This window comes from Tyto alba, unplaced genomic scaffold (assembly GCF_018691265.1).
Source record: "Tyto alba isolate M040663 unplaced genomic scaffold, T.alba_DEE_v4.0 Super-Scaffold_27, whole genome shotgun sequence".
Classification (NCBI taxonomy): Eukaryota; Metazoa; Chordata; class Aves; order Strigiformes; family Tytonidae; genus Tyto; species Tyto alba.
In genome coordinates this window covers 17229685-17242123 of record NW_024881301.1, presented here as the reverse complement: position 1 = coordinate 17242123, position 12439 = coordinate 17229685, and the positions used below count along the sequence as shown (strand labels likewise).

At 33.7% G+C, this 12439-nt stretch overlaps 1 protein-coding gene across 1 annotated transcript in view; it reads right to left on the bottom strand.

Moving 5' to 3' along the window:
• CCDC102B (coiled-coil domain containing 102B) overlaps window positions 1-12439 on the bottom strand; it is a 57142-nt gene that overhangs the window by 35212 nt on the left and 9491 nt on the right. Inside the window, 2 exon segments of the mRNA XM_042797861.1 lie at window positions 1871-2070; window positions 3978-4598. Of these exon segments, the coding sequence (XP_042653795.1) occupies window positions 1871-2070; window positions 3978-4586 (809 nt within the window). The 5' untranslated portion in view covers window positions 4587-4598.

Here is a 12439-nt window from a genome sequence, read left to right as displayed (position 1 = left end):
TTATTAGCAGATCCAGGATCCAGGAACAAAAAATACTGAAATGAACTAGTATAAAATCTATCAGGGAAAACCTGGGAATCTGAAGATGGAAACTCAGCAAAATCAGCTGGTTCCACTAAACAGTGGAGACCAACCCTTTCTCAGATGGCAGATGCCAACCTGCCCAACAAAGACTCATAGGGTGTCTTGAGAGACTGGTGACTATGTTAATACTTATCCTAGTAACATTATTCCTAGCTATTTATTGTGTGCATTGCCAAAAATAATTGCTTCATGCTTTTAAATTGAATATATTTTGCTTACAGAACAGCTTTGCACCGAGGTTGTCCAAAGTGACCTAGAGAGGGAGTTGTTACACCAATGCCCACTGTTATGTGGAAATCACTGCTCTTTGAGCATTTGCTGCCTGAGACTGGCACTGACATACGTTGCACAGCATAGACATGCCCCAATTCTTACAGTGTGCCAGTAAATTTGTTGCCATATACCAGTCAGTATATATCTAGGTATAAATGGCAACATCCGCCTCCCTGAAGTACAGTTGCAAGTTGGTTAGATAAGCATGTGAAAGAAGCAAAACCAGGAGGTAAAACCAGTGTTTATTTAAATTTTGTCTAAGTGATTAAAAAATAAGAGAAGGAAAGTCTTATATATGCATGTATGTATACTGTGGCTGCTGTTGAAAAATTAAGTACCTAGGACCCCAAATATTTCAACCAGAGAAAAACAGATTTGTGAGGCTTCTAACTCACATTTACAAATAACATGACAAGCTGGAAAATGTAGGCATTGTGGGATTTTTGCTTCCACAAAAAAACAAAATTCTTTTTAATGAGATGGAACATACTCCCGGTCATCTGCTGTAATATGATTCAAATAAAGACTTACAGCTATCTAATTCATATAACAGAGCACAGTAAATAATAGTTGGGAATATAAAGATTTTTTCTTTTTTTTTTTTTCCTCTGAGTTGTACTGTCTGAAGAAGAATTGTGAAAAAAAATGACAGGAAATAATTCCTTCATCATAGCTTATTATTACAGACTCTCTGAACTGAAACTATCAAATGTAATTGTAATAGAGGGGGAATTTTTTTCCTCTTAATTTTGTAATTAACTTCAGCTGACTTTGAAGTCACATAGTGCCTGATGTCTCCTACTACATCCACCATACATCAGATACTGTGTGTTTCCTTGGAAAACCTTTTTGGTGTGATTCAATTTTGCTCAATCCTGATCATCTATACAAAACATCAAGGAATTCCTACCAACAGAGACTCGCATGTTAGCATATAGTGTGTAATCAACATATAACTTGTTTTAGGCCAACAAAATGCATATTTAAATGCAGTAAGTTTGATATGATTCAACAAGCATACAGTGTGTTATTCTCTCCTTGTTATCTGCTTTTGACATAGACCTTACTACAAGTGAAGAGGTTAAGATTAATAGCATTTTTCAGCAGTATTCATGTACTTTCAATTCAAAAACAGCCTTAGTCATTCTGCAGTTGGAGTCTTTCAAATTCTGCTGGTAGAGTATATGAAAATGTGTTATTATACAGAAAGAACTCCAATAACTGAGTATAATATACATTAGATACCACTGTGTTGATACCAAATTGCTAGTAAGTATAATTTTTCAATTAACTGTATATTCTTAACAGACAAGGTAAGGAGAGCCATAAACACACCATGCTGAATTTTCTCTCTAAATTCTTAGCAAAGCCTTGCAAATAGTAATTTATAAAGCTTAGAAATGAGAATATATGATCTATAAATGCAAATATGACCATATCTATTTCAGAAAGTGTCTTTAAAAACTTTATTTTTAATAGAGATTTCCTCAAGTATGATATATTTTGCACTTACTCTCTTTCCTTCTGTAAGATTTTCTGCATCTCAGCCAAATGCAAATGCAAGACAGAAAAATGTATTAAATCATTCTCTGTTGTACTGTTCATTTTTTTTTTAGGTTCCTCCAAATAGATGCTGGGAATTCCAAAGGAATCAGGCGATTTTGGAGTGATTTTTTTATTGTGATTGCTTTGGTCTTTGGTTACCTCTACATCCTGAGAAAACAAAAATATGACAACCGAAAAAAAAATAAGCAAAGGGAAAAGTCTAACATAACTTCTGCTGGACCTACTAAGGCTCTTCTAGACATTCAAGTCACATAAGAGAAAAAAGGGAATAGGTAACATCTTATACAGTTTCACTGTATATGGATAGAATGTGTAAAAAACGGTCATTGTAGTTTGATCATTGTAATTTTGTAACATCTCACACCTTCTGTAACGACAAGTTTCATATCTAAATTATTTCTAATCTATCTTTACTAAAGAAACTAAGATTCTAAAGATACTAAAGATTCCAGGCATCATTAGTTGGCTATAACTATGGTGAAGACAGAATCGTGAAACTAACAAAATGAGGAATGCAATTCCTGCATACAAATAATACACTGAGAAACTCTGCATTAAGAACTTGTAATGTTAATAATACTGAAGCAGGCAATGGACTTATACAAGTTTTGTATAAGGAATAAGATTACCTGCCTAACATACCAGTTTGGATCCCATTTAGAAACTAAAACCACTATAATACCTATTTTGAAGATACAAGTTTTGCATACATAACATAAGCAAAACTAATGACAATTAGAAAAAAAACATTTAAAAATAAAATACGTATTTACTAGAAAGACTGAACATCTCTTATAAGCAGTTGCTTCCTTTAGAAATGTATTTAAATTTTATCACTTCTGACAAATTGTGTTTAAAAGCTACTCTCATTTTAGCAGATTACCAGCAGTCCTATTTCATAGTAGTCTGTTCTGAGATTTGAGAAGAATGTCTGAAATCTACATCAGAAACTACTAGAAGCTGCTGAAAAGATAACTGTTTTCTATTACCATATAAAATTTTGATTTTCAAATAATGCATTATTTAATCTAAGGAGAAAGAGAAATGGTTAAAATACATTTTGTGTCACTTCCTTCCTACTACCCATTTGGCTGCCCCAAAAATATGGTATATGTGCATTTTTGTCCAAATTTATTCTCAGTACTAACATGGTGGTGCGTTTTTTTTTGTTTGTTTTTTTTTTTTTTTTCAAAATTCACAGGAATATAATGCAATTTATGTACATTAGAGAGAAAGTGAAAATTCTGCACATAATATATTCAGGTCCAAGATCCCCAAAATTTCCATTGAACCGAAGTAAAAAATTTACTACATCATACAATGTAAGAAAAATTTTCCTACATTACAATGACTGCAAATACCAAGTATAGTTTTTATATGTTGCTGTCTATAAAGACTATAATAACAAATGTGAAGGCACAGAATTAAAACTGGTAAAACATGAACAAATAGCTCCATTTTGATAAATATAACTGGTTCTTTTATATAGAACTAGGAGGTGTATTAAACCATGCCCATACTTGATTATTTAATTCTACATAACAACTTAATTGCTCTCCTTAACAAATAAAAAATCTTATGACTGAAGAACTTGACTCACTTATACCCACATTTTAGAAATCACATTAAAGGAGAATTAAATGATTTTATTTTAGGAGCCAAGAACCTACATTGCTTTCTTGGAGGTAAAAAAACGCAAACCAAAAAAAAAAAAAAAAAAAAAAAAAAAAAAGACATAAAATAGAGAGAATTTATATAACAGAGATAATCCCTTAACTAGAACCTCTCTCTCTGAGAGTGCAAATGATACTCTAAGTTATCGGATATAACAGTCTGCCTCTGTTACTTAAACGTTTAGCCATAGTTGAAGGCTATGAATTGTTTTATGTGTTTCTCTATATTAGGAATATTATATGGATGAAAAAAGTGGGTTTGCTATTGAATGGATCTGGTAGTATTTTTGTCAAATCTTTGAAAAATCCCATTTGTAGATACACATCCATAATGTCCCACTTCCTCATGAACTGAAAAAAAAAAAAAAAAAGATTCTTTACCTTCTTTGTGTCTTCTGCCCCAGTAATCTTGTTAGTTTTGCTCAGTTCTTTCACAGGTTCTCGTTGTAGAAATGTTAACTGGCTTAGATCTTTTTTAATATAAGATATTTCTGAGCAACTGCATTCTGTTTTCCAAGCAGTTACATTTTCTAAATGTTCCTTCTCATTTACTAAATCTTGATTTATTTTTTTAAGCATACTCAGTTCTTTTACAACACTGTCTAATTTGATTCTCAGTTGTTTTGCTTCCTCTTGGGCTTTATTCCTTTCTCTTCTAACTTTGCTCCATTTCTCCCTCCAATTAGCGGTACAATCTGACCACCAGTGCATGGTCTTCTCCATTTGGGCAGCTCTGGCTTTGACTTCTTCCAGTTCCTGAAATTTTACTGCTTCAAAAATTTCCCAGTTGCTGCTGTAATTCATATGCATATATGGATAATGAGGTGAAATTGGGTAAAAACTTTCAGATGGCAGATTTGATTTACACAGATGGCCACCTGGTTGGCAACCTCCAGTTAATTTATAAGGTTGTCTCGGTTTGGTCCCAAAAACCTGTGTCTCTTCCATTAGTTTCTCAATGGAGCCTACATTCATGTTTTGAGTCATCATCTAACTTCACTCCTAAAAAAGACAAAGACAGACAATAATTTAGCTTCCCTCAATTAAATTATATGAATAACCTCACATAGTATCTTATTTTTGTGCCATAATAATGAGATAATCTTAATAATGTTGTTGACGTTTTAAAAATGTGCTTCATCAACACGAAACATTACATATTTTATGTAATTTTTTTGGAGTAAAGCATAAACAGACATACTTATTACTTGACTAGGAATTTCTAACAAAGAAATTGTCATTAAATAATCATAGTGCTCTTAGAAAAAAGCTTTCTGCCTTCAAGAGAAAATTAAATTGAATTAATATATATTTAAAATGTCTAGTAAGAGGAAAGTATTTGTCTTAGACTACAATCACAGATTCACTTGCCTTCTTTCCCAAACTGTGGAACTTTCTACTGGGAAAAACTTACTTAGTAATTTGCATACCTAAGGAAAAAAAAAAAAAAAAAAAAAAAAACAAAAAAAAACCACACACCAAAAAAAAACAACCCTGATCTTTGGATTTTCTTTGTTACAGGAGAAAAATCAAGCATTTTTACAAGGGACTTTAGTTTGCTGTCTACATTCCAGAAGCTGTCCAGGAAGTATATTCTTACAGTATTCTTGAAAGAGTACCACTATTTTACTGTACTGTACAGCCTGTCTCATGAAGATATGACTCTTCGTGTATTCCTTTTCATTATTTACCTGCTATTACTGATTCAGACCAGAGAAAAATCAGCATCTAAAGTGCTTTCCTACCCCAGTGCTGAATAAATGTTGATGTGCAGAGTCTGTAGAGACTAGTCACTTATATCTCATTTTTTTCTCTTGATTACCTTAAAAAACAAGACAAAACAAACTGAAAATCTTGCTATATCAATAGCAGATTAAGTTGTCTAAAGAACAAAAATTGCTCTTATAGTCCAATATCCTTCTGTTGGAAAATGGGTGAAGAAAAAATAATTTTTTAGGGTAGCATAAGAACTGAAGCAATCTGTCAAACACCTGCAACATGCTGTCCATTGCACAAAGGTCCTTGGGGTAGGCAAGCATGATAACCACCTCCTGGGAAATGCATAAATTGAGAGGCTCCATGCGTCAATTGAGAGACTCCTAACAAGAAACCCCTGTCCTTGACAATTAAGGCCCTCTGAAAAATAATGAACTAGCTGATGCTAGGAAGGAGATAAGAAAGTTCAGACATAAATCAAAGAAATGCCAAGTCCTTCCCAAATAAAGAAGAAAAATTCAAAAGTTCAGAGAAAGTTCAAGAAAGGTTCCTCTCCAAAGACCACCAATGACTCCCATGGAAGCCCCCCAGAGACCTAAACACATGCATAATAACTATGTAAATATGACAATTAGTTCTAAGAAATTTGATGAATAGGTATGTAACAGAGTGATATAAGCTTTGGCTATTGTAACATTTGGTGGACATATTAAGTGGAACGATTTCCTCATGCCCCCAGTCCAATAAAGTGATGCCTGCTCGTCAGTGCTAAAAAAGTGATGCCTGCTCGTCAGTGCTAAATGTAGCTTTAAGGAGTTTCATTCCCGATTTGGGTGACACATCTTCTGTAAAAAAATCACGTTTATATGTTACAGCAATTAGTGTTAAGAGCTATATTTGAAATGTAGAAGGACAATACAGCAAACAAAATACTAAAGTGATCTAAGGAAACCAGATGGCTCCCCCAGGAAACGTTGCACCTGGGTGTTGGGATATGCCCTGTGTTTTGTTAAGACCTGCCATTTATCTGATAAGATACATGGGAGTTGCTAGGGGAGGGTTGGGGCCGGGGGCTTGGGGATATTTTAAGGGTTTCTAGGAACTAATTGTAATATTCCCTCCCTATTCCCGCAATTCTGATACATATGTAACATTCTATGTAATAAAAGGAGCCACTTTTGTCTCCAGACCGCGTGTGCATTTGGAGGAAATGATTCCCCCATGTGCCCAGCGCTGAATAAACATACCTACTTTATAACCTTACTGATTGTAAAATCATGATTCCGTGTCTCAAAAGAGTAGACAGTCTTGGCATTATGATTCAGTCGTGTTTCATTTCAGGTGAGTAGAAGTTTTTGCAAGTTTTTGTTCTAGTTTCCCAGCTCTTTTCAACTTCTCCATGCTATCCATGACATTTATGTGCCATTTGTTAGAAGCTTCCGGAGAACATGCTGTAGTCAAGTATGGATATGAGAGAAAGAAAAGGACAGTAAAGGATTCCCAACTCCCTTCATTATCACTGTCTGGTGTAGCATCACCAACCCCCACAACACTACACAGATGTAGACAGCTGATGCCAAAATTTGGTCAAGGTTGAGTCTTATTCTTGTTGCCTGACCTACTTCCAACAATTTCATTTGAATAAACCTTATCCAAAATACAAAGATATTGCCAACCATGATTTTTGGCCCAATAGAGCCCAAATAGCTAAATATTAAACTCTCAAAGTAAGTTGTTAATTTAACTTTGGTTAGCCTCTGTTTCCTAAAGTTTTAATTAAAAACAAACCAGAAACACAGTAAACTTTAGATAAATAATGCAATAGTTGCACTTTTGGGGTTTTTTAATAGTACAATAACTTTTTCTTATAATTTTTGTTTCTGTCCCAGACTAGTAGATGTCTGCAGAGACATTCATTACTCTGTTCATAATCTGTAGGGTTTTTTAATGGAGAGTTTACAAATCTTAAAGAATTGGAAAAAATAAGACTGGAAATAACTTTCTTTGGCTGAAACTTCAAAAGACCTGAGGACAGAACAAAATCTTAATGAATCAGAATAGCCTGTTGCTGTGGTTTTATAGCCCATATAAATGTTTCTCATCACGCACAAGGACCACTAATCACTAGCTCCATTGTGTAAGCCTGATACTTAGTGGCTCCATTGTGTAAACCTGATTAGATCCAAGCCTTGCTAATGACTACTCCATTGAAGAGGAGATAAAAGATGAACATCCTCCCCAGTTGGCACTGTAGGCCTGGTGGTTGCCCAAGAAGTATGAAGTCAGGAAAAATCGGGGCAGGTGGGAATTTTCCCTGGCCACCCACTCTCCCCCAGGAACACCTGTGCTAATTTACACAGCAAGCAGAGCTAATTCAAATATAACTAACCAATTGCAGATGGAATGGTAATTATGGGCCAATGAGTGTAATCTTAGATTTTTCCTAGTCGTGTAATAGGATACATAGGTTCTTGTTCCTTTGTGTAGTGTGCTAGCTTTGTGGAATTATCACCTATCTTTGCACAACTATAGAATAAACTGCTATTTCAGCTCTATATATGAGACTGGCTTTTGCACACAGGGTAAGAAACCCTGTTTGAGGAAATCTAACTACAAACTACTGCCAAAGAGAGTGGTGTCATTCACTGATCACAAATTCTTGGTTCCCCCCTCCACTGTGTTGGCTCAAGTGGTCTTGATGCTGAGATATTGCCAGTTCCAGTTCAAATATTTGAAGTAGGCTTGTACAGTAGCCTAGTAGGCTCCTAGCCTTCAAATAAATAGTTTTATGATGCACTGAACGTTGCCTGCACTTTTCATCAGGGATAGACGATCCTAACTTTGCACCTAAAATTAAAAAAAAAAAAATATTAATCAAAATAAGTTACTCCTCCTCTAGAAAATAGTAGTGCTGACTCAATTCAAGGTGGTAAGGAATAAATGTTTGCATTTGTCTTAACTTCCTTACGTGCTTTTCAGAAAATCTAAATAAAACAGCTTTTTAGAAATCTCCTGTAAGAGGCAGAATGGTATCTTACCATTTCTTCGTAAAAAACACAAATCTCAACACAATCTATTTCAGTGGATGGCTGACCCAGAATAAAAACATAAAAGATCACAAATATTTGTTGGATAAGTGAAAAAATACTATAAAAGCTTCTAGTTTTATAGTTATTTCTCATTGTTACAAATCTTACACTCCTAGTGACCTCAGCTGCAACTTTCAAGCAGTAAATCCTACATGATTTTGAATTTTGTAATTAATTCTTTCAAAAAAATATACTTTAAAATAATATCCTAGTGCTTTGGATAACTTGGTTTACTGAATTACAGTGTGACAAAGATTTACTATATATTAAAATACACTTAAAATTTATTAATGGAGTTTAAATTTTTAGTCTTAGAATTGAGCAGCCATAGTACTTATATTATCTGTGTAGTTCCAGTTCTACAGCACCTTGAAAATGGTGTCCCTCATGAGGATTACTTTAATTCCTGTTCCTTTTTATTCTTATTGAAAAGTTATTTGATCTTAAAAATGTCATTGTTCTTCTCATATCTAAAATATTTAAAAAATCTAAAGATTATATAACTTGGTACCACAAACAAGAGGAAAGGTGAAATCAGAAGTCAGATATTGCACAGAAAATGTCTTAAAAAGCTGTATATTCAGCTTTCAAGGTAGTTAACTTCTGGGAGGGAGAGAAAAAAAAATAAACTTAATAACCCATTCCAAATAAGATACATAACTTTTTATTGCTTATTATATAACGATGAACATGGTTTAAAAACTTCTGAACAGAATGGGTTAATAGAGTATAGCTAAGACCTATTTATGATTTAATTCATAAAGCCAAAATGTTCCAACTGAATAAATAAAACAGCAGACTAGAAAATAGGATGACATTCATTATCTCTATTTTAATTGATTTCTCAACTTTTAGAATATAGCATAAGCACATTAAGTTGCTTTGTTCACCATTTCATAGAGATAAGTAGGGTTAACATTGCTGACGTAAAGCTCAGACGCATACACTTGTTTCAACAAAGTACTACAGGCATCATAACACACATTATGCTTGCCCAAGGTTTTGATTTCTCCACAGACTTCTAAATTAGTCTTGTCTTGTGAAAAGAGGACATTTCTTAACTGGAAGATAGTCAAAGGAAATTTTTTACTATTGAAGAATTATTTGCTCTTTAATCTTCAAGTAAGATCTTCAGCAAACAAGATTTCTTTTTTTCTTAATATATAATCGATTAATTTGAAAAGAAGAAAACCCCACCAAATTGCAAAATTATAAAAACCTGTATAACCATTCAAGATCTGGTGGCTTTGTAGAATCATGTCTATAATCTTTCTTGTTAGTGCTTAAAATGTAAGTCAAATAGAGACTTATAGAACATGTTGACTGAACAGAAGAACAAACACTATTGTCAGTTTTTGGAACAAAGCCTTAGGGGGAAAAAAGAGAAAAAAGAACTGAAGTGAACCAAAGCAAACAAAATCAAGAACAACAAACAAACAAACAAAAAAAAAAAACCAAAAAAAAAAACAAAAAAAACAAAAAAAACAAAGGAAAGCAGCTAGAACTGTACCACTGAGCAATTCTTTTGTGCAGCAGCTAATGTAACTTACTGAAGACACCCTCTGATACCTACAAAGGCACATTGTATTTATATTGATAAAAAAATATAATTTAACTGATATCTGACCGTGAATAATCTTAAACATTGATGAAGTAGATACAGTAGGTTAACGACTAGAAAAATAGATGTTGTCTTTGGTCTCCCCTTTAGCAGAAAGTCAAATAAGAAATGATCAATGCATGCTTGCATTTCTCCACCTGTAAAATGAGGATAATTTACTGTCTGAAACTATTATTGAAAATCACTGCCCAAAGAATGTTGTTATTTCTAGGTGTGCAAATGTTATTTTTTTCAAACAGAAGGGCAACACTGAAGGGTTCACACCTGAATCCATAAATGTTGTACTGGAAATACAGCTTTGAAATATCCTGGTGTTTCAGTATGTAGAAACACATGCAAACTTTCTTTGGTCAGGTAGTCTGTTTTCACCCTCATATATACACAAAAATTTAGTCGCTTTCATTGCTTGCAGCCAGATTATCTCACTCTGTCCCCTCTGCACACAATGGAGACAATCAAACGTCACTGAAGCACAGAGGAAGTGGTGAAGCCAAATTCTCAAAAATAAAAAAACAAAAGGTAACTAGAGCCCATGATTCATGGAAGACTTTTCAGATCTCTACTTCGTCCATTGGATTTTTTTCCATGGAGTTTGTCTTAGAAGTTTTATCATTTATTAAAAACAAGAGAAGTGTACAAAAATGCAATGTTTCTTTGAAGATTTTTAGATATATTTTGTTGTTGTTATTCAGTGGGCAAAATGCTCACTATAGATACCTTCTAATTTAACATTTTAACACAAGAGAGGACATGAGTAGATTGTGGGAAACATGATGCATGACTTATTCTGATTTTGTTAATTTAATAATAGACTCAAGAAAAATATTAATCACACTACTGTTTCTATTTTGTTGAATTTCCATTTCACTTTATAGTGAAACATCCACAGGTCGTCTGCATACAGCCCTGGTGTAACTGAAGCAAAAGTGTGTTTTCCCATTGACATTAATGAAAGTAGGATTTTCTGCTTTGCACAAGTGCTATACTTTTATGACCAGTCTAACACATCACAAATTCACTGCTGACGAAGAGACAGCCCTTCCTTTCTCACACATGCATCTACATGTTCTTGACTAGTCAGTTCTTCCTGTTAGTAACACTAGTGAGATCAGATTAAACAGATGCAACATTCCAGCTTAGACATTTTTCAGCTTCATCAGAGCAATCTGTTTCACTAGTGGCTGCATGAAACCTAATGTTTCCACAAAATGTGGCGTGGAAATACGAGATAGAAGGAAAGTAGGACATTGCTTTTGACAGCACCACTAAGTGCATTCAATTTATATCACTAGTAGAAGCACATAAGCAATATGCAGGGAACAACAGTCAAAAGTTTGTGAACAACAACAACAAAAATCTATATATTGTATACAAGATTATATCTAAACCACAGCATATGACTTTTGTGAGAATTTCATATGAAACTGAAAGAGGAGAATGTATTTCAGTGACGACTAGAGCAGACTTGCCCTCCTACGGAGAAAAGGCTTGGGCAGGAATATCTTTTCAGTCAAAGGGAGTTTTTGCCTATAAACTTCCTTTCTTGGCAACTATGATGTATCAAGCTGATCCATTACCGTAACCCTCGATGTCAGCCTCTAAGCCTGTTAGCCTCTAAGACCACCTGCAATGAAAGCAAATGAACTGACACACATAACTGTAATAGCATTTCCAAACATTTTTTTATTATTATTTTGTATAAAAATCCTAGAATGTCTAGAATTGGGCATTTTAATGTAATGTTCAAGTTTTCTTCAGATATTTTTTCACAAATGTTTTCATTTTATCAGAAGACTAATAGTTTTCTTTGAGTGTTAAAACACAAGGCTAGTAGCACCAAGGATGAATAATCTCATGCAGGTAGTTTAATATCCACATCTGAACAGAGCAAGTCTGCTGCTACAGAATTGTAGAGCTACTCCGAAAAACATAGCAATAGGAATTCTATTTCCACCGTGAATTATTAAGACTTGTGCTTGTATCTACTTTAAAAGAGATAGACTAAAATATTAGTCTTGTAAGGAAACAAAGAATTTAAAATAACAGAAATGTGTTGAGTATTATAGAAGTGCCTGAAATGGTCAGCATCTCACAGTTCCAAAGGGCTTTAGGGTTTTTTGTTTGGTGTTTTTTTTTTATTATTTTTTTTTTTAAACACTTCACATCAATCTGATCTTTCATGTTCTCAAAAATAATGCACTGATGAAATAACAATACTAATCATAATATAATAATAATAATAATTTTTAAAAGTTTAACTGAAGACTGTTGTAATACTGAATCTTTAACCATCCCTGTAGCTACAGTGATACTATAAAAAAAAAAAAAAATTCTCTACCCTAGTATATGACCACTTCATAGAAAAGTAATTTACTATAAAACACCACATATCTACATTAAACTTTGGCAATCTTCTA